Source organism: Misgurnus anguillicaudatus, chromosome 24 (assembly GCF_027580225.2).
Source record: "Misgurnus anguillicaudatus chromosome 24, ASM2758022v2, whole genome shotgun sequence".
Classification (NCBI taxonomy): Eukaryota; Metazoa; Chordata; class Actinopteri; order Cypriniformes; family Cobitidae; genus Misgurnus; species Misgurnus anguillicaudatus.
This window is the reverse complement of record NC_073360.2, coordinates 37067079-37090858: the sequence shown is the minus strand read 5'-3', so window position 1 is coordinate 37090858 and position 23780 is coordinate 37067079. Positions and strand designations below refer to the sequence as shown.

The window sequence follows — 23780 nt, the reverse complement described above, 5'->3', positions numbered from 1 at the left end:
TACACACTTCAGGGTCTTTTCTTTTAGTAAACACTCCAGGGTCTACTTTCTGGGCGATACTCCAGGATCCCTTATTCTTTTTGTAATTTACATCTCAACTCACCCAGTTGTCTTGCTTTGAATTCCGTCAATCCGGGATCATCAGACGAGGAAACCTAAATGCCGGCCTGGCGAGGAATTTTCAACACCCAGGAATTCCTAGTTGAATTCGGCCATCGACAGGCTTCGGCTCGTCTCCTCCACCGCTGATCTCCGGGTATGTTGGAATCCGGCTCGAAGGAACAAGATGTCAGGTATATTCTACTTATGAACCTTAACAAAATAAAAAAACTCAGACCACAAATAAGGTTTCACAATTCTCGCGAGGGAGAGCCCAAGAGAGCTGTTCTATAAAGATATGCTCAGGCCAGGCCTGTCACTCTATGATTCTCTTGCTGCAAGCCTCTTTATTTAGATGGGCCGACACCCACAAAGAGAAGTCAAAAGCAGCAATGTGTCAGGAAATCCACACGCACGCACTGCATCAAAAACTACAAAAAATTCTACTATTTATTAATTAATTATTTTGATGTCCTTTCTAATGTTTATATAAACAAATTCACAAAATGTATCACTAAAGTACTGATGTTGAGCAGTTGGCCACATTCAGTGAAATGAATGAGTCTCCATGGGCCTCTGCTGGTCCAAGTGATTTATTTCCTAAAATGTAATTATTTTATGTTTTTTCTAAACACCAAATGGCCGAATTCAACACATAACATCTAGATCAATATCTAAAAAAATTTTAAATGAAGTTTAGATCATAATTTATGTGAATTTTTCATAAAAAAATTATTTTACAGGCAAGCTAATGGTGTAGCTGAGGAACTGAGTGGTACAAAAGTACTTCACATCTCCCAAAACACAGCATTAATGTATAGATGGGAAGTAAACAAAAAAAGATATATTATTTGTAGCAATAAAATGTATATATTTTTTTATAATCACTCTTTTAATTTCTGGGGTCATTTTTACCCCCAAGGAACTCTAATGTATACAGGAAAATAGGGGCTTATGAGGGTTAAACTTATTCAGCTCATAGCCTTATGTCAGCAAAACAAATACAGTTTAAGATGAACAGTCTGACTTCACTTCACCTGTAATGTTGTTAAATTTCAGTTACTAGTGAATAATCACAATGCTTAATTATTTGTAATTTATTGAAAAACATTACATTTTTCGAAAACTCTTTGCAATAGCTTTGTATAATGTGTCATGTTTGGACTGAAGTCTCCATGCTTTACAACATCTTAAACACCAGGTGTCACCAGCATGAATTTAACACTCAGATTACATTCACTTTTCTGTGTGATGCAGCATCTAATACAACGGCATTCGACCATAAAGCTTTTGAAAAGTCATTTCAGATTGGACAAGGAGTAAATAGACCAACTTTTTTTACTTTATGATGGCAGGGAATCAAGGACCACCACATAGGCCCCCACCTTTAGTGAGGGACCCCTTTCCTAAAATATATATCCATTTACCCATATTATGTATAAAGAAAAATTTAACTCTGTAAGATAAATGGCTACGTGATATTATAAAAACAGCAAATTCTTTATAAACTTAAATATTTGGCTTCACAATATACTTTTTGAGTTTTCAAACTGGGATATAGAGAGACCCCCAGGGGTCTCCACAAAAGTAAGCAAAAACTAAATGTGATCTGTGAATTGTTTCACATTACTCATTTAGTATCTTAACTCTTATTCAGACAAACAGTCATAATAAAGACATCCAGATATTAAAATCATTATTGTCAAACTTCAAATTTAGCTCAAAGTTGATGTTTCCCTTAGGAGTAACTGGGTGTGGAAAGGACCACTCAAGAACTGCTCACTGCAAACATAACAACCGATTTAAAAGTTTAATAGTTTTTAAATGAGTTTAAGTGAAAACTGAATATTTTTTGTCAGGGAACACATTCATGTTCCTCAAACTTAAACATTAGACAATTTTGTACATAAACATATAGGCATACATGAACACATTTTGTACTTTTGTAAATATTACAATTGTTTTTATTTTAGCATTTATACTTTTATAAACAAACTTCCAGCATTTCTCTCATCAACACAAACCCATCTGAGAAACTCTTTCCTAAACAACAGATGAGACACAGCTGAAGGACTGAAGCAGAATTAATGTCACTTTTATTGTTATTGTGAGATCAGGATGTCTTCTTTGAGTCTCTGTTAATTGTGTTGACTAAAGCCTCCATTCCTTTGTTTCATCTTCTGTTGTCAGAGAAGCTGTTAAAACACACAACCTGTTATCATATTTGTTCAGAAGTATTTATTTACATTACAATGCATAATTTGCCGCTTTTTGTTTATGTTGTCTGAGTTGTTCATTTCTTTATTTGTTCAGTCGAGGATAATTGTTTTAAAGGGGACATTCCAGAAGACGTTTTTAAGATATTAAATAAATCTTTGATGTCCCCAGAGTACATATGTGAAGTTTTAGCTCAAAATACCATATAGGTAATTAATTGTGGCATGTTAAAATAGGCAATTTATGGGGCTGAGCAAAAATGCACCGTTTTTGTGTGTATCCCTTTAAATCCAAACGAGCTGCTCAGGTGGGCGGAGTCTCAAGCGCTCCCGCTGTAGGCTGACAGCATCGAGGGAGATTCTCTCACGAAAGAAGTTAGTGAGCGATGTTAAGCATTATAAATATGAACAAGTTTAAAAGGTCAATTATCTGTTTTATGCATACTAAATACATGTTTATCAGTAGATATGGAACATTGTGGAATAAAAATAAAGACTTTTAGGTCTCATGTTGCCCTTGTTTTAAACAGGCATAATGAGTTTCAGCATGTTACAATAAAATACACGTCGACAAACACTCAGAAGTAAACTTTTTGACCAAACCACACGAGCACATTTAAATGATCTGTAATAAAGCAACACGTTTAATGCTTAAACTTTAGAGAAACAGATCAAATGACATGTTTAAGTTTATTGTGCACACATATTGAACACATTCGCGTTTCTGTCAGTCTCTCATCTATTTTGTAACTCCTCATTCATTTGAAACTTCAGAGAAACATTAAACAACATATTTACTTATTGTGTATGATAGTGAATATGCGTTGTTCACTCACTCTGTCTCGTGCAGTGCATTAATCCTCGTGTTCATTTATATAAACTTCAGAGAAACATATTAAACAACATAACTTACTTGAAAGCGAACCGTCGCGTTGCTCTCTCTCTCGTTCGTCCGCTCACTCGCTCTCTGTCTTGCACTAAGGTAACGTTAATCCTTTAGAACGTTAATTCAATCTTTAGAAAGATTATTAAAACTACAAGTTATAAGATTGTAGGCTCCTGTTTGTGTTTGATGGAATACAAACGCGTTGTGCTGTCAGTCATTCGTTCTCTCTGTCTATCGCACTCGAGGTAGCCTCATGGTTGGATAGCGCAGTTGAAGGGGCGGTATCATTATAATTGGAGCCCTTACCTACGTCATGGGGGGAGCGAAATCCGCATGACCTATTTATTCACATGCTTGCAGAGAGAGCCTTACCAAAACAAAGTTACAGGGTTGCTATTTTTCATGTTTTCTGGGTTGGTAGAAACACTGGGGACCCGATTATAGCACTTAAACATGGAAAAAGTCTGATTTTCATGGAATGTCCCCTTTAAGGAAAACATTAAAGGATTTTCTCAATAGGCTTTATTGGACCTCAACAGTTTACACTTTCAATAAAGTTTAAAATTGCAGTTTTAACACAGCTTCCAAAGGACTCTAGACAATCCCAACCAAGGCATAAGGGTCTTATCTAGCGAAACGATTGTCATTTTCAGCAAGAAAAATGTAATTCAAGCACTTTTAAACAACAACTTTGCATCTTGCACCAGCCGTGTGACACTCAAGTATTTGCGTAAGCAAGTCGAAACACGTGTGAAACTACAGCTCCAGTGTTTACAAGTGTGGAGAAAGAGGACCGTCCCTACATTGTTGTATGTGAAATGATACTAATTACTGTATATACCCGAATATAAGACAACCCCCCATTTTCTAGACTTATCTAGTGAATATTCACTGGAAAAACATTTTAACACCATTCATTAAAAAATTTGGATTAATTTGTCACAAAATAAAGTGCACTCTATTCAGAAATGAATGAACGAGTGGCAAAAATGAATAACCTTTCCAAAAAAAATGTAATAATTATGTAGGCCCATGTATGTTTGTAACTGTGGTACTGAGAAGAAATAGCCATCTGCATTTGATCAAACACATTTAACCTATCGTGTTGGCGCTAGGGTTGTGCCGATAGACGATAGTATCGTGTATCGACGATCTTCAGACATATCGCCAACGGCAGGCTGTCAGGGCGATAGTCAAGACGATAGTTGGCGCATGGTTATTATTATTATTATCATCATCATAGTTTTACATTAACATGCACATTGCATGCTTTTTCTCACGTGAGGGTTTGTGGGCTTCACTTTACGCGGAGAGCTTGTAAAGAGAGAATTCCTTCTTGCACGTACCTGCACTTAATGCGCGCGTCTTGGACTCCTTCTAGCACCCGCGTCATGAGCAGCTGCGCTTCTCTCTGTCTCACGTGCACGAGCTCTCGCATCTGTCCGAAAACTAAACGTAAACTAAAGTAGTAATCCTTATGTATTTATTTAGTTTAATGCGTTTCATGCGAGCTGAGGCAAACTAACCCTTTTGTTTAAAATATATGACGCGCTGCATATTGGCGCCTCTCTCACTCTCCCGGACGTGCAGAGAGCTGCGCTCTGTTTTAAAGTCAGATCACTAGTATGTAGTATGATATGCATTCCAAGGAGTTGAAGCAATACATCCCTCGTGTTTAAAATATGATTGTGTTTAAAACATGATCGCGTTTTGCTGGACTGATGTGTTTAAAAAGGCACCTCTGAAAGCCCCACTGCTTGACATGTGTAGCCTTCTGCAACAGCACTAAACAAATGCATTGAATTGTTTGTATGTGCATGCGCGTCTGTGTGCGCAGGTGCATGTTTTTACAGTCATTAAGTAATCATGTTAAAGGCGGAGTCCACGATGTTTGAAAAACGCGTTGAAAAAGGAGACGGGCCGACTACCAAAACACACTTAGAGCCAATCAAATCAAATCAAATGCCGGTTTGCGTATGTGTGGGGCGGGTCTATCAACAGAAGGTCCAGATTCTATTGGGGTAGGGGCGTGTTTGTTTAGGTGATTTCAAATATCAACATTGGCTTTCAAACATCATGGACTCCGCCTTTAAATAATCAAGATTATGATTTTTCCCATAATTGAGCAATCCTAGCTTTGACATTTCCTTGCACCAGAGAGGCTGTTAGCACGCAGAGGGTTAAAACCAGCGAGTCTCGTTCCCTGGCACGCAGGACATTTTAAGCACCTGATGACGCGCTCGGATATAGCATCAGTTTTAAGAAGGTTGCGGTCATGCCGGTGTTGCTCTTGTTCTTTTTTGTCCACCAATCAAGTGACTTGTCATAATAAGTAAAAAAGAAAAAAGATATAGTAAACTACTGCCCTGCTTCCCGATACTATCGTGTATCGCCGATCTCACAGGCTGACGATAGGACGATCTCAAAATGGGGCATATCGCCCAACACTAGTTGGCGCCCTCTATTGTTTGCCCCTGCTTTGTGACTTTCCCCCGTGATTTTGTCTATCCTGAATATAAGATGACCCCACCATTTCCCATATTTTTAGAACAAAAACTTCGTCTTATATTCTGGTATATACAGTATTGTCTTTGTGTAAGTTTATTGTCTTAGATTTATTGTCCAAGGTGCGTTGAAACTGCAATTTTTAAACTGCATTAAAACTGTAAACTGTTGATGTCCAATAAAGTTATTAAAATTAGAAAAATCCTGGAATATTATCCTTAAAAAAAACTGAATTTCTTCTCGACTAAACAAATAAAGACATAAATAATTTGGATGACATGGGGCTGAGTAAATATTGTGATTTTATTTTTATGAAAGTGGAGTAATCCTTTAAAGCTTAATTTGTTAACATTAGTTAAGGGTGGTTTCCTTGACAGGGATTAAACTAGTCCTAGACTAAAATAAATGTAAGAGCTCTTCAAACTGAAAACAACATGCACTAAGATATCTTAAAGTACATCAGTGCCCTTTGTTTTGCCTCAAAATGTAGTTAAAACTAGTTATCTTTCCTAATTTAACTAAGGTTTTGTCCTGGTTTAAGATAATCCCTGTCCGGGAAACCCCCCCTATATGTCAAAAACAAACAACGAACAACAATTTCTACACCATTCTTCTGTTAATTTGGTAATGTTTTCGTTTAATTTATAAAATAAGAGTTTAAAGTAGAGAAACCTACAGAGACTAGAGTTATCTTTCATGTTATCAAATTAAAAACATTAGCTTAACATCACCGGATAAAATGTTTAGATGTATAAAAAATATAAATCATTGCCCACCTTAGTTTCTTCAGCTTGTAATTTGAATCATTCGCCAGATCAGAGAGCATCCTCACTACTAAATATCCCAGATTATTCCCATTAAAATTAAGTTCCGTCAGGTGTGATGGGTTTGATCTGAGAGCTGAAGTCAGAGCAACACAACCTTCATCTGTGATATTACAATCAGACAACCTGCAAAGAACAAATAACACACACTTCATTCTCACATTAAAAAGCAGATGTTTTAGTCAGATTTTGTTTTATATTATTGTGCATTTGTCTTGTATTAGCAGAAACATTTCATGCCTCAAAATAAATTATCGGTGTGATGCTATTATGTGAAGCAAGAATAGGATAATCGGTATAAGCATGTACGGTACAGATGGTTTTTAAGAAATGTCATTATCAATTAGTTTAGTTTGTAACATCACTTGCCACCATGGTTAATTAGACCTGTCCTATCTGAGTCTCAGTCCACGCTCTCATCCTGTCCGGACTGGGCTATTTCAATGCAAATCTTTTCTGAAATGCTAGTATAGACAAGTTTTTTTTATTTTAAAATGGCAATCTAAAATGGCAATACTCTACTGTAAACCATACCTGCAAACTCAGAAGGGCTGAAAAAGGTGACACATTGTATACGCGCTCGCAACCCCCCACTTCCATGTTTTCCCTATTTAAAGACTGTTACATGAGTAGATACACGAGTAAGTATGGTGGCACAAAATAAAACTTTTGTTTGGAGCCATAGGAATGAATGGGGCTAGGCTAAATGCTAACACATTCATGAAGCACTGTACAAAGATTAAATGTGCACGCATTGAAAAAAGATAGGCATGTATTAATTCATCTAAGTTGAGGTAAGAACATAGTAAAATATTAAAAAACGGTGGGGTTTTCCTTTAAGGCTAACTTAACTGCCAGAGCAGGGGCCTCATTTATAAAATGCTCCGTAGAAACCAGCGTACATTTGATCTTAGCGCCTTTTTACACCTGGTCACTTCATGTGTTTTCTCTGATCGGATAGCTAACGTTATCTGATTTGTTTAAAACTGTTCCATTTACATTTGGCCACATAAATGCGTCTTGGCAAAACGAATATGAATCCGATCTTTTACCCCCGCCAAAAATGCAAAATCACTATTTATTACTCCGCCTTAAAAAACGTAAGATGATGTTTATGCAACAATAGGCAGCACTTACTGTATGTTGTACTGTATGTTGGGCAGGGGACTTGCGTCTCCTTGCTCAGCATGAGCTGAAGCTCGCAGTACAGCGCAGCAGGAGAGTGACAGCGCCGTGATTTAATGCAGGTCCATGACGGGAAAAGCATTCACAAAACTCTCTTTTAAAGTTTTATTTCTTTGTTTAATATCATTTGAGTTTGTCATTAGACTATTTTATTGATTCTAGGAAGCTTTTTTACCCGCTGTTGTCGCTCCATAAAGCAACTAGCATGTCGTCTTTGTTTGTTTACCTCTTTGACGGCTAACTTCTGGGTGACGTGCTTACGTTTGGGAGGAGTTATGCGCTGAAAGATGTGGTTTCATCAACCAGATGTATTTACACTTGTCCAGTTTCAACTGAAATGCGTCCCAGACCACCTTCTAAAGTGGTTTGAGCGATCGGATTTAAATCTGTCTCGAAAACGTTTCGAAGGGCATTTACACCTGGTCTTTTTACGATCAGATAGTTATCCGATCAAAGAAAACGCATGAAGTGAACAGGTGTAAAAAGCCCCTTAAAAGCCCCTTACGATCATTTATCAAAAACGCGTACGTGTGATTCACAAAACAAACGCACGCACAGAAAACGCGCGTACCCCCTTTCTTTCAGATGTGAAATCTATAAATCGCAAATTATCTTGAACTAGTATGCCCCCCCCCCCCGAAAAAAACAAAAACTCTTCGGATCTACATGATTCACGTGGATGACCTTTTTCAATTTAAAACAGCGATTTTCGCCGAAAAGCGACTAGTTTGCAGGTATGGTAAACAGCACCATAGATTATTCTCAGTCAGATTCAGATCTCACAGGTGTAAATATAATTTCCACTTGAACTTCCCTTGACTTTTTGCTCTTTTTTTCCCCTAAACTGTATATGTGACTGCTGTCAGACACACAATACCTAACTCTTGTCTTATGATGAGATGTTGCTTTAGTTTTCAAATTAGGTTGAGTATGTGTTTCAATAAATTTGATTGGTGATGGGCAAAGATACTCAAATGGCACATTGGCGATCAATCATGAAAACGATGATTATGTGGGTTTATTTATTTATTTTTTGTGGTTGGTATGGTGGCATTTGAAGGTTTGACTGGTTCGCTTTACGAGTGCCTGTGGTCCATAGTAAAGACTGGGGGTGTGTTTGACTTGTACTGCACAGGCCAATTGGAGTATGACATCACAGTGCCAAATGCATATCATCTTTTTGAGAACCACATCATGTGGGACTACAAAAAATGATCTTACTTCAATATCTCCAGTTTACAGTCAGGATTCTTCAGTACATCAGAGAGCAGCTCCATCTCTAAATCTCCAAGTTTATTATTAGACAGATTCAGTTCTCTTAGGTGTGATGGGTTTGATTTCAGAGCTGAAGTCAGAGCAACACCACCTTCAGCTGTGATTTTACAATTTATCAACCTGTAGAGAACAATGACAAACACTTTAGTCATCACACTTTACAACACACACTCCCATTAACACACGTGACCTGGATTCCTAGAAACACTTAATACCCCTTAAAATGTTTGATCAAGTTCAGTATTTTAACTGCCATGATTACTATATCGTTTTCGAACACGGAAGTAAGTGGATGTGATGCATTTCCCTTCCTTATGCGAGACGCTGTTTCAATAGCCAGCTGGTAGAAAACAGTGTTGTGGGAGCACGCATAAAACATGATTTAAAAAGTTATGTTAACTTACCACAACTGCCATGAATGAACCAGTGTGAGGATAAAAATTAGGAAGCGTCCTAATACGTAATATGAAGATATATTCAATCATTGCTCGGGGGTGACAGATCTTCAATGCACAACTACAAAGCACAGAGCCATACCAGTATGTTTACAATAGGAAAGTCAGTCGAGAGTTTCTACGATGTCTAAAATGTCACAACTGTCCATCTGGTGTGAGGTTTTTTAAACGTCAATTTTTAATTGACTTGTTTGAGTTTTTATGGCGACACATCAAGCTTCAGGCGGTACAACAAATAGCAGCATCTTTATCATTCAACACGCAAGTTATTTGAACAAACCATAATAAACATATTAAACTACTACATGTACTGAGTATTTACATCGCTTCTTAGGCACTAGATGAAGACATGAGTTTATGAAATTATTTGCTTATTTTAAAATTATTAGCTTTTTCATGTAAAAGGTAATAAAAGTTGCGCAAACACATTAAGAACTGTTATAAACATTTACTAATAAGCAGTTTATGTCGTATATATTCTGTACTGTAAACGCATTTTTGTAATAATATATAATAGCAGGATAAAAAGACCAGCATAATATTAGTTGTTTTTTTACATAATTATTGTATTTATTGTTTACTGGCAGTTTCTATGAAAGGTTTTACTGGACTCATGTGTGGATACAGATCATGGGTGCACGTACGCCACATACACATCCAGCTTTGGTTCATGGATTATGGTTAAAACAAATGTTTAGTAGAGATTCAGTGCGTTTGTACCAGCTGTTATGGCTAGGGATTCCGATTTCTCTTTTTCTTATCAAGAGTGTGTGTGTGAGAGAGAGAGAGAGAGAGAGAGAGAGAGAGAGAGAGAGAGAGAGAGAGTGAGAGTGAGAGAGAGAACGAGAACATGTTCAGTACTGCATGGCAATAATAATGAAATACATTTCTAGTCATATGGCCAATACCGCTGTTTATCGGTATTGACTATAGTTTTGAAATTATTATTATGCTATTGTTATTATCATCTAGTAAACTAGTAACTAGCTCCTGATCTTACCAGAGTTTCTCCAGTTTACACAGTGAATGCTTCAGTAGATCAGAGAGATGCACCATTCCTGAATCTCCAAGTTTATTATTAGACAGATTCAGTTCTCTCAGGTGTGATGGGTTTGATGTCAGAGCTGAAGACAGAGCAACACAACCGTCATCTGTGATATTACAACTCCTTAACCTGTAAAGAACAAATGACACACACTTTACTCTCTCAGTTTACAACACACACATCAGATCAAGGTCATTATTAAAGATATTTACAATTCTAAAGGTCTTTCCCCATTGCCAGCGATGCAAAACAGCGAAACGAATATCCGAAAGCTGTCCCTTCGCACAAAGGACGAAACATTTGTTTGCCTTTAGCTGTTTCACACCTGTATGATGGGGCGCTTATGGACAATGACCTTCACTCATGCACAGAGCACAAATGAACAGAGACTGTGCATAACTTTACATATTTAATTTCATGAAGCAAATGAATAAATACTTTTTTTCTCGCAGTGACAGCGGAGGCGATAAGACACGCAAACTGTGTGCTGAACAGGCAAATATGAACAAATCAATATCACAAAATTCTATTGCGATTAAAATAGCAACAAACTGTAAAAATCGGAATTTAACTAAACTCATCTAAAACCATTGTGTGTAATAAACGCATGAAAGCAGATTAATGTGGACTCTGTGACATTAGATTTTGTGTTTTTACCTCAGATAGACGACATCTTGTTATGGTTTTAGTTTTGTTCTTGAGATTGAGCTCACGCTCTTCCATTACACTTGGTTAACCCGATCTGACACACACACACACAAAAAGTTACGACAGATTGTGTGTGCTTTGTCTACGACACAAATTCCATTCCTGTACTCCACTGGAAAACCAAAATGTTCCCACACAAGAGACTTAAATGTGTCCGGGGGATCTGCAATCTCAGGTGGTGTATCGCGATCCTTTGGTTCAATTTGTAATATGGATACATCCCTAGAGATGTGCGAGTCATTATCAGAACTACAGTATCATGTTATTGAGGATCTTCTCAATTCACAGCAGCAGCAGTACAATAACACTTCAAATAGATTCGATGACTTTATTACATCACAAAACATCAAATTATCTTACTTCAGTCTCTCCAGTTTACAGTCAAGATCCTCCAGTACAGCAGAGATCAGCTTCATTCCTAAATCTCCAAGATTATTATCAGTCAGATTCAGTTCTCTCAGGTGTGATGGGTTTGATCTCATAGCTGAAGTCAGAGGAACACAACCTTCAGCTGTGATATTACAAGAGCACAACCTGTAGAGAACAGAGAGACACACACTTGAGCCCAGGTGTTTGTGCGATACACGTACTGTTTCTGACTCCTGTCTGTTTTTTGCAGTCTTTCCCGTAAGCTACTTGATAATTTCATTCTGAGAATCACATAATTTGTGAATGATGTTACCCGAGTATCTCCAGTTTACATTGAGGATTCCTCAGTACAGCAGAGAGATGCTCCATTCCTGAATCTCCAAGATTATTTTTAATCAGATTCAGATCTTTCAGGTGTGATGGGTTTGATCTCAGAGCCGAAGACAGAGCAACACAACCTTCAGCTGTGATATTACACTGACTCAACCTGTAGAAAACAATAACACGCATTAGATCATCATGGTAAAAAAAAAGTGGAGTGTCCCTTCAAGCTTGTAGAAAATCCATGTTGCATTATTTTCTATCTTTGCTGCCAATGCACAATGTATTTTGTAACTGCACTAGGGATGCTCATATCAGTTAATTTTCCCGACCGACAACCGTAGCTTCTAAACCGAACATTAACCGTTAACTGATAAGATTTTAATATGAAATTGTCATTGAGTAAAAATACAGTTGACGGTTGTCTGTGAACTAGTAAAAACAAAACATTTAATTTGAACGTGCAAACAGCAGCGACAGATCAACAACAGAACCAGGATTCATACATTATCAGATATTCACGCAACATTACCTTATTAAAAAGCACGCGATCAGTCCAGAGGATTAATATCCAAAAAGGGCAGATTGTCTCCGTTTCATCTACCACAGTGGTCATTTCTAAAACAGGACGCTTTTCAGAAAGTTTTGGTTTTGAGTCGTCTTTCTCCGTTTGTCCAAAAAGAGCTAGATGTTTATGGTTAGGGTCAGAGGCCATCAGCGAACGTCTGTCCGGATGTGCGCAAGACGGACCGCATCATCTTGCGGACACGCGCGCGTCTCCGTTCAGCTTCCAAACACGCATACAAATGATTTCTCATACAAATGATTACTTTATCAGACCGTCAGGGCAGCAATCATTTGTGTCATTTACAGGACATTTACAAATTAAACATTCAGACGGGATTAGTTTTAGAGGGGTAGATGGCATAATGTAATTTACGTGGATATTTACAGCTGGTCTATTCGCACTGGATTAGTATTACCTGAGGTAATTTCTCCGGACCTTTTTACAGAAGGTAAAAGTCGCCGTAATCTTTACTGACATTGTCCGTTATGATTACTGACATGGAGCATTCGGACTGGACTAAAATCACTGAGAAGCACTGATAAAAATTGCTTTACCCCACCTTCCTATATAAAACTAATCCCGTCCAAATAGTACTTAGAAAAATTATGAAATGTCTGTCGGCTCATGAGGACACGCACCATGTATTAACAAATATTTTTTTATTTTAACTGATAATGTTAATCGGTCATAAATTCTTACCTTCGGTTAACGGTTAAACGGTCAATGTGAGCATCCCTAAACTGCACTATTGTTTGTTAAACATATTGAATATTGAAATATGTTAAATATGTTTAATATGTGTACAGCTTAAAGGTAAAGTTATTTTCTTTTGTAATATATATGCACAGCTAGAGTAGTGCATTGTATATATAACACATAGGAAAGATTATAGTACAGATTACTGTAGTATATGTATAGTTATGTATAGTCAGATCACCCACTGGAGTTTAAATTGACTTGTCTATACCCAGCTCCTCATGTCACTATTTTTTACACTGTGATCCTGAAAGATACAACATTTCAATCCACTGTGTGTCCCTACATGTAGCGAAATGACAATAAAGCTCACTTCAACTTGATAACAGCACATAACAATATATAATCTTACCTCAGTATCTCCAGTTTACAGTTAGGATTCTCCAATACAGCAGACAACAGCTTCACTCCTGAATCTCCAAGATTATTATCAGACAGATTCAGATGTGTCAGGTGTGATGGGTTTGATCTCAGAGCTGAAGTCAAAGCAACACAACCTTCATCTGTGATATTACACGAATACAACCTGTATAGGAATAAAATTTCATATTGGTTTGAAATTACATCATTAATAATGTTTTAACAGTAAAGTGGCTGTTCACACTTACAGGACTGTGCTGGATTCACAAATAACAGGAAGCAGCTTCTGAAGGACTTTCAGTGGCTTAGCTTTGTTTTCTTCAACAAACTGATTCATGTTAAACTTTTTTAGCTCCTGTTCTGATGTCAGCATCACCAAAACTAAAGCTGACCACTGAGATGAAGAGAGTGTGGCTTTACTTAATGCAGATTTCAGATACCGTGGGATTTCATCTAATAGTGAAGGATCACCCAGTTCATTCAGACAGTGAAACAGACTGATGCATTTCTCTGGAGATTGAGTGCTTGTGGTTTTCTGTTTGATGTATCTGACTATTTTTGCACTGCTGTGAGAGGTTTTCCCTGTCTGTATTCTCAGAATTTGTATGAGATGTTGATTTGACTTTAGTGACAGACCCAGAAGAAAACGAAGGAAAAGATCCAGATGTCCATTTTTACTCTGTACAGCCTCATCTATAGCTCTCCGATACAAATCATGTATTGAACGTGTAGCCGTTTGATACTGTTTAATTTGCTCAAACACATTTATGTTGTTGTTTATAAATGTGAGGTGCACATATAGAGCTGCTAGATGTTCCTGAATGCTCAGATGAACAAAGCTGTAAACTTTCCTCTGACACAAAGCAAACTCATCTCTGAAGATCTGAGTATGCAATACTGAATCCACTGATCCTTCTGTTACATCAATGCCACACTCTCTCAGGTCTTCTTCATTGAAGATCAGATTGCCTTTCACAAGATGCTCATAAGACAGTTCACACAGTTTGAAGATTAAGTCTACATCCTTTACTTTCTTCGCATAGTCCTTCTGATGTTGGATGTTTGTCTGAATGATCAGGAAGTGTGTGTACATTTGAGTGAGAGTCTTGGGAATCTCTTGACTCTTTGCGTCACTCAATATTCTCTCTAGAACAGTGACTGAAATCCAGCAGAAGACTGGGATGTGACACATGATGTAGAGACTCCTGGATGACTTCAGGTGTGAGATGATTTGATCAGACAGACTCTCATCACTGATTCTCTTCCTGAAGTATTCCTCCTTCTGTGGATCACTGAAGCCTTGTACCTCTGTGACTCGATCAACACACTCAGAGGGGATGAGATCAGCTGCTGCTGGTCTGGAGGTGATCCAGATGCGAGCAGAGGGAAACAGATTCCCCTTGATGAGGTTTGTCAGCATCACGTCCACTGAGGTTGATTCACTTACATCACACAACCTTACACTGCTGTGAAAATCCAGAGACAGACGACACTCATCCAAACCATCAAAGATGAACAACACTTTATATTCATCACTGAAGATTTCCATTTCTTTTGTCTCTGGGAAGAAAAGATGAAGAAGATCTAAAAGACTGAGTGTTTTGTCCTTCATCAAATTGATTTCTCTGAAAGGAAGTGGAAATACGAGGTGGACGTCCTGATTCTCTTTCTCTTCAGACCAGTCCAGAATGAACTTCTGTACAGAGACTGTTTTTCCAATGCCAGCGACTCCCTTTGTCAGCACACTTCTGATGTGTTTGTCTTGTTCAGGTAAAGGTTTAAAGATGTCATTACATTTGATTGGTGTCTCCTCTGTTGTTGTTCCTCTGGATTGTCTCTCAATCTGTCTCACCTCATGTTCATTACTGATCTCTCCACTTTCACTCTCTGTGATGTTGAGCTCTGTGTAGATCTCATTCAGTAGTGTTGGGTTTCTCTGCTTTGATGTTCCTGGATACAAACACTGAAACTTCTCTTTCAGATTCGATTTAAATGTGTTGAGGACTTCATTGATATTAGGGTCATGACTGTGAAATGAAAACAGAAGTTAGTGAAGTACATGTGTTGAGCAAATTAGATTTTTGTTAATGTTTAAAATCACAACATTTTTAGGTTTATCAAATGCTGTATTTATTAGCAGCGGGTAATTTACGGCCAAAAAGTAAACAAATGACTCAACCGAGCATTGCTGTGCGAATTACTTCAGTTACTGTTAAACTAAAGAGTTGTGTTATGTGAAAAAACACTGCCAACTCATACCACTGTGATGACAGTAACTTACTTTACTGACTGAATTTAAATCCCCAAGAAAATTCACAAATGTTCACATTCTAGTTTACTTAATACTTAATTAGACAGATCCATCTTTTCTATCCATTTTCCATTAAATACGTGATTGATGAATTTAAACTCTGTTTTACAACATACAGACTATAGACAAAGAGAGATAACTTGCTGATTTTTGTGTTTATATGAAAATCTAATTTATTCACTTGTGTTTTATCTGAACTTGATTAACATTTATCTCACGACCCCAAATGTGCCATGATTAATGTTATTTACTAGTGATGCACCGATGTATCGGCCGCCGATATTTATCGGCTGATTTTTTATCAATTTGAAACCATCGGCATATCGGCAATAGCATGAGAAAGGTCGATACTGATTGTTTATTAATTAACTGCATAAAGAAATCCATTATATGTAAAAAATGAGTTAATGTTGTTAATAAAATAAATGCTGAATAGCAAAAACCACATTTGAAGGTTGTCATGCTGTCTTATTATATTTGTTTTAGCTTAATTTGTGCCTCTCTTATTTGGTCAGTTGAATGTTAATTAGATCCCATCCATGTTCAGTAAAAATAATCTGATGCAGAAATAAACTAGCTAATAGACCAACTGTGTAGTATTGTATACAAGTTGTCTGTTTAAATCGGTATCGGCCCAAAAAAATCCTATCGGTGCATCCCTATTATTTACTTAGTTTAATATGGCAAAAGAGTAGACTATTCCTTTATGTTATTACCTCAACCTAGACGAATTAATACATTCCTATCTTTTTTCAATGCGTGCACTGTACAGCGCGTTGTGAATGTGTTAGCATTTAGCCTAGCCCCATTCATTCCTATGGTACCAAAAAAAGTTTTATTTTGTGGCACCATACTTACTTGTATAACTCCTCATGTAACAGTCTTTGAATAGGGAAAACACGGAAGTGTTTGGTGGCTTCCCTGTTTGGTACCATAGGAATGAATGGGGCTAGGCTAAATGCTAACACATTTACGACGCACTGTACACTGCACGCATTGAAAAAAGATAGATATGTATTAATTCGTCTAAGTTGAGGTAATAACATATTTTAATATGGCAAACGGGTAGACTATTCCTTTAATGTTTATGCGAACAAAAGTGCACTTACATGTAAAATCATTTTAAAATCAAAATGTTAAATTGTAAGCTAATGATTTAAGTTACTGGGATCTGTGACACTACCACAGATTTTCAGTAATGTTAAGTAATCAACGTGATCTAAAATTTTCATACCATTTCATATCTAGTTTGTACTTTGTTTACATTTGACTCATGCTGTGTGATCGTGTCACAACTATTACACTTTAACGCTGCTTCTGCCACCTTATGACAATGTATTTATACTTTGAGTTAGGGTAGTCTGTCATCAATGACAGCCCATTGGATGGAAAGTGCCCTTCCTTTTCCACAATTTTATACCATCATAAATATAATTACCGCAAAAATTATTAAAATATCATGATATTGTCCACCCCTATCAGCCGATATTCTTTATGTGGATATTATAGTACAGTACACATATACTAGATAGAATACATTATATATATTTATATACTATATAAAATAAATTATTTTTTTGCAATAATCAGTCACAAATGTAGTGATCAAGCACTTACAATGACATGACAAAGATGTTACATATGCAGGTGTGTTTAACAATTTAATAATAAACTTTATTAGCCAAAATGAGTCTGATATCAGTGCACAAAACAGTAAACTTGACTAATTAACTTGAATCATTGTCAGTTTTGACGAGAAATAAGGAGACATCTAAAACTTTCTGGGACGGAGGACCAGGATAGGGAAGCACTGTTATAAATGACTCAAACTAACAGTGATTTTAAATCGATAAATACTTACTGATCGAAAGCCCTAGAATATGAAATAGTAGTGAATAAGATCCGTTGTGCGATTCAGAATAGTTATCGACCATGTATTTTAGCGTATATCTGCATTTATCGGAGCACCCCTACTGATGTCATATGGCGGTCTGCGTAGCTAAACACAACGGAAAACACGCACCCAGTCTTTACTAACACAGGCGCTTGTAAGGCTAACCAGACATCCAAATGCAGCCATAACCACAAAAAATATATACGTAAATACACCCACATAATCATTGTTTTCGTGATCAATTATCGATGCCACGTTCAAGTACTTGAGCAATTGAGTATTGTGCCAGCCCCTAGTACAGATTATTAAAGTATATACATAGTTCTGTATAGTCAGATCACCCACTGTAGTAGTTAGGTAGGCGTATGTTTTAGGCAAGTTTAAATTAATTTATGTAAATACACGTGCTGTCTCCTCATGTCTCTATTTGTTACACCGTGGTCCTGAGAGATACGACATTTCGTTCCACTGTATGTCCCTACATGTAGCGAAATGACAATAAAGCTCGCTTGAACTTGATTACAGCACATAACAAATATATAATCTTACCTCAGTATCTCCAGTTTACAGTCAGAATTCTCCAATTCAGCAGACCGCGGGTTCACTTCTGAATCTCCAAGATTATTATCAGACAGATTCAGATGTGTCAGGTGTGATGGGTTTGATCTCAGAGCAACACAACCTTCATCTGTGATATTACACGAATTTAACCTGTATAAAAATAAAAAATGTATATTGGTTTACAATGACATAATAATGTTTTAAGCGTAAAGTGATTTTTCACACTTACTGAACTGTTCTGGATTCACAAATCACAGGCAGTAGCTTCTGAAGAACTTTCAGTGGTTTAGCTTTGTTTTCTTCAAAAAACTGATTCATATTAAACTGTTCTGATGTCAGCATCACCAAAACTAAAGCTATCCACTGAGATGAAGAGAGTGTGGCTTTACCTAATGCAGACTTCAGATACTGTTGGATTTCATCCACTAGTGAACGATCACCCAGTTCATTCAGACAGTGAAACAGACTGATGCATTTCTCTGGAGATTGAGTGCTTGTGGTTTTCTGTTTGATGTATCTGACTATTTTCGCACTGCTGTGAGAGGTTTTCCCTGTCTGTATCCTCAGACATTGTATGAGATTCTGATTTGACTCCAGTGACAAACCCAGAAGAAAACGAAGGAAAAGATCCAGATGTCCATTTTTACTCTGTACAGCCTTATCTATAGCTGTCCGATACAAATCATGTATTGAATGCTTAGCCGTTTGATACTGTTTAATTTGCTCAAACACATTTATGTTGTTGTTTATAAATGTGAGGTGCACATATAGAGCTGCTAGATGTTCCTGAATGCTCAGATGAACAAAGCTGTAAACTTTCCTCTGACACAAACCAAACTCCTCTCTGAAGATCTGAGTATGCAATACTGAATCCAATGATGCTTCTGCTACATCAATGCCACACTCTCTCAGGTCTTCATCATTGAAGATCAGATTGCCTTTCACAAGATGCTCATAAGACAGTTCACACAGTTTGAAGATCAAGTATTCATCCTTCACTTTCTTCTTATGGTCCTTCTGATGTTGGATCTTTGTCTGAATGATCAGGAAGTGTGTGTACATTTGAGTGAGAGTTTTGGGCATCTCGCTTTTTTTGGATTTACTCAATATTCTCTCTAGAACAGTGACTGAAATCCAGCAGAAGACTGGGATGTGACACATGATGTAGAGACTCCTGGATGACTTCAGGTGTGAGATGATTTGATCAGACAGACTCTCATCACTGATTCTCTTCCTGAAGTATTCCTCCTTCTGTGGATCACTGAAGCCTCGTACCTCTGTGACTCGATCAACACACTCAGAGGGGATGAGATCAGCTGCTGCTGGTCTGGAGGTGATCCAGATGAGAGAAGAGGGACACAGATTCCCCTTGATGAGGTTTGTCAGCATCACGTCCACTGAGGTTGATTCATTCACATCACACAACCTCACACTGCTGTGAAAATCCAGAGACAGACGACACTCATCCAAACCATCAAAGATGAACAACATTTTATATTTATCACTGAAGATTTCCATTTCTTTTGTCTCTGGGAAGAAAAGATGAAGAAGATCTAAAAGACTGAGTGTTTTTTCCTTTATCAAATTGATCTCTCTGAAAGGAAGTGGAAATATGAGATGGACATCCTGATTCTCCTTCTCTTCAGCCCAGTCCAGAATGAACTTCTGTACAGAGACTGTTTTTCCAATGCCAGCGACTCCCTTTGTCAGCACACTTCTGATGTGTTTGTCTTGTTCAGGTTTAAAGATGTCATTACATTTGATTTGTGTCTCGTCTGTTGTTGTTGTTCTGGATTGTGTCTCAATCTGTCTCACCTCATGTTCATTACAGATCTCTCCACTTTTACTCTCTGTGATGTTGAGCTCTGTATAGATCTTATTCAGTAGTGTTAGTTTTCTCTTCTTTGATATTCCTGGATACAAACACTTAAACTTCTCTCTCAGATTTGATTTAAATATTTTGAGGACTTCATTGATATTAGGGTCATGACTGTGAAATGAAAACAAAAGTTAGTGAAGTACATGTATTAATTGTAACAAATTTCATTTTTGTTATCGTTTAAAATCAAACATTTTGAGGTTAACAAAAAAAACTGTATTTATTTTAGAGCCCGACCAATATGCATTTTTTTGGGCCGATGCAGATACTAGGGAGTAAAAAAGACAGATAATGATATGTTGGCCGATATTCTTTATGTGGATATTATACTACAGTACTGTACATAAAAAACACTATATACATTATCAGAATATACTATATAAAATAAATAAATTTTTGCGATAATCAGTCACAAATGTGGTGATCTAACACTTAAAATGACATGACAAAGATATGTAATATAGGCAGGTGTGTTTAACAATTTAACAATAAACTTTATTATCCAAAATTAGTCATTTTAATGATATCGTTTTGTAAACTTGACTTATTAACTTGAATCATTGGCAGTTTTGACGAGAATACAGTATGCGGTTTCCGATGCAGCTGGTAACCTGGGTCACCAGTAACAAAACAGTGGAGGGCACTCTGCTCGCCTGTTTGTACTTAATAAACCAATAAAAAAACATTTGAAACGAGGTATCTGCGTTTGGGTTCGCACGCTCGCAAGGTTTGCAAAAAGTAAATGCTACAGGCTATTTTTTGGTAAATTCCTTCTTTTGAATAGTAAATAAAATACAGCAATAAAATAATAAAAATGAAAGTCTCTCCTGATTGTGTTCCAAATTATTACCATTTATGTCTTTTAGGCTAACAGTAAAGTGCAGATTAAGTTTTGTTTTTGTAAATCATCAGACATGATTTTTACCACTTAATCAAGTTTTTGCTTTGTAGAAAGCATTTTTTTAAATTGAATTTCATTTTGTATAAATTGTATCTTCATTTTAATAAATGTTTCATCAACCAATTGCATGTATTTAATAAATAAAAGCAAATATAGCAGAGAATATAATAACCGGTCCGTGCATGAAGGCGCCGGCACGGCGCGTTCACTTGCATTACCTAGAACGCACCTCATCATAAAAAAAATAAAACTCAGCATAGGCCTACATGCCTCATTTGTTCTAGAACAGACAAGGGCTTTCTTGCACACAGTGAGTTAGACCTGTCTTGGTCGGTGTGTCTTTTACGCAATCTGAAGGTGCCTGTTTTATCCATTGGTTTTAACGCGTTGCAGTCTATTAGGCAACATTCCTCATAAGATGGGCTTAGATTTGGAAATACATTACATTTACATTTCAGTGGTAACAGATAAGGTGATGATGATCATCCTCTTTCTTTATTATTGTTAGCACTACCTCAAACTAAAGCGGTGTCTCTTTGGAGCTGTAATTTTCTTAAATGAGCCGCGGCAATTTTCAAATGAGCTTCTAAGGGGCCACCGGGCCAGTCACACCAAAAGCGCTTTAAACGCTTGCAAACGCAAGGCGCGACGCACTGCCTTTTTTAAAAAAGAGCAGTGCGACGCGGCTTTTCATATTGCTAAGCAACCACCGAGTCAGCTGTCTTGTCAATCAAATATTGACGCGTGAGCGCTCTTTTGCTGTTCACTGTCATATTAGCAAAAACTTTAAAAAGAGGGTGCTTGCTCTGACCTTGTTTGAGGGTGAGAGGTGCATAAACACGCAGGAGAGAGTGAGCGAGTGGAGTCCGGTTCTTCAAAGCAGCTGTAAACTTCGCTCACCACAACGTAAGGCCCGCCTCTCCCCTCATTCGATTGGACAATGCAAAGACGCGAATGACGTCGGGCGCTTCTCCTTCAAAAACGCGCTCACGGCAGGCGGCAAAAAACCGCAAGGCGCTCGGCGCGCATAAACAGCGTGCAAACGCGCCCTGCCCATAGAATATCATTCAAAAAAGGCGCCTGCAACTGCCATAAACGCTTTTGGTGTGACTGGCCCCTAACGCTATACAAACGTCTTTATTTTCAACGCGATCACCTTGTACCTAAACCATTTTGAAACTAAGCAGCCATTTGTCCTCCGATTCGGCGGAAATTGATGTGAGTGGAAGGGCAGCACCGGGGCTCTGTGTGCGTGTGTGTGTTTGTGTGTGAGGCAAAGCGGCAACTGCGATATTACAGGAGCAGCTCGAAATGGATGTTATTTCAAATAGCGTAGCATATCTTAAACTATTATATCTGCGACATGCTCATATCGGCCGATAAAACCGATAAATCGGTCAGGCTCTAGTATTTATATTGTATTTGAGTATTTATAACCTGATGTAACATATACATACATATATACAATCAAATAACAAATTATCTACAGTTTACCTGGATTGAGGACACAAATATTGTGGTTGATTTTCAGACTGCTCCAACTTTATCTTTTTACAGACGGGTTCAGTTATGGCTGGTCTGACTCTGGACATCAGGAAGAAAATCCATTATTATTCATTACATTACATAGTTGTAAATTAAGCTAAGTTTTAAGTGATGTACCTCTGTGTTAAAAACACTGTAATGTTATCTAAACATTAAAATTCCTACAAAGAAAATGTAAATTTTCATTAAAAATTTTTTAGGTCACCTCTTAAATGCTGTTGGTGGATCCATTGACCTCATAAACATAGCTGAACTCTGCATCTGATCTTTTCTGATGAACTAAAATATAAAACACATCAGAGTGCTGCTGTTATGGATTTCTAACATTAGTGGATTAAAAAAAACAACAACAACAAATGATCTTTTCCTTTAGTGTGTTAAGACATAAAAACACATTGAATTGCTCTCAAACAAATGTGTAAATCGAGCATAACTGTATATACGTGTCTAAACGATTTCATTGAATTGCATAAATGTATGCGTGTCTGTAGGAATGCATTAAACTTTACACGTGAAGGCACCGTGTTGTACTCTAACGTGCTCCGTTATAGCAGCCGTTAAACTGTTTTACTCATGATGTCTTAATATCTAAACGTTTATTCTTCTCACTGACATGCAGACAGAATCAATCAGTAAACATAAAAACATATAACGTTAGTTAGATTAGCAGATTAGCCTACCTTAAAAGCTCTTCGGTTTTGGCGTCAGCAGTTCATATCAGTTTGGGTCCAGTTGCATCACGTGAGGAACCTCAGCCAATCATTATGAGTTGTGACGTCAGAGGCGGGCTTTCAGTTCGTTGTTCAGTTTTTTTAAAGAGGTTTTTTATTAAATCATTTCAAATAATAGACATTAACAAAAAGACCAAGCATAATATTAAAAATAAATAAATTAAACATAAAAATCAAATTATAATTCGGTTCCGGGGGGTGGGGTGGGGTGTATAAATTTTGCCGGTAATTTAGAGAGCTTTGAGGCACTTTTTAAAGAATTAAGTAAAATTATAAAGTCATTTTTCAATGCCTCGAAACAAGAAGAAACTTTAACAAATCTACATTTGTATAGGTCAAATTTGGCTACAATCAACACATTATTAAGTTTGTGGTTACGGTAACAT

General features: G+C 37.2%; 1 protein-coding gene across 2 annotated transcripts; it reads right to left on the bottom strand.

Moving 5' to 3' along the window:
- Positions 1–1890: 1890 nt before the first annotated feature.
- LOC129438961 (uncharacterized) lies at positions 1891–23466 on the bottom strand. Of its 2 annotated transcripts, XM_073862921.1 has the most exons (13): positions 23344–23464; positions 22869–22942; positions 22613–22702; positions 18568–20328; positions 18327–18488; positions 13821–15599; positions 13565–13738; positions 11881–12054; positions 11559–11732; positions 10446–10619; positions 8937–9110; positions 6483–6656; positions 1891–2294 (listed from the first exon to the last, which is right to left on the bottom strand). In XM_073862921.1, exons 2-13 carry the CDS (start codon positions 22922–22924, stop codon positions 2273–2275), a joined length of 4914 nt encoding a protein of 1637 aa, XP_073719022.1. In that variant the 5' UTR covers positions 22925–22942; positions 23344–23464; the 3' UTR covers positions 1891–2272. The 2 variants fall into 2 exon arrangements, 1 of the variants encoding a protein (XP_073719022.1); XR_012367598.1 differs by lacking the exons at positions 1891–2294; positions 6483–6656; positions 8937–9110 and adding an exon at positions 11148–11232 and having other exon boundaries at positions 10483–10619; positions 23344–23466.
- Positions 23467–23780: the final 314 nt, after the last annotated feature.

Bases quoted from the DNA above. Each gene is read 5' to 3' on its own strand.
- LOC129438961 (XM_073862921.1), bottom strand. From the start codon at position 22,924: ATGCAGAGTTCAGCTATGTTTATGAGGTCAATGGATCCACCAACAGCA. The intron at 15,600-18,326 runs GTAAGATTATAT...TTCATTTCACAG, and splicing joins TGTAAACTGGAGATACTGAG to TCATGACCCTAATATCAATG. The intron at 13,739-13,820 runs GTAAGTGTGAAC...ATTCCTATACAG, and splicing joins TGTGAATCCAGCACAGTCCT to GTTGTATTCGTGTAATATCA.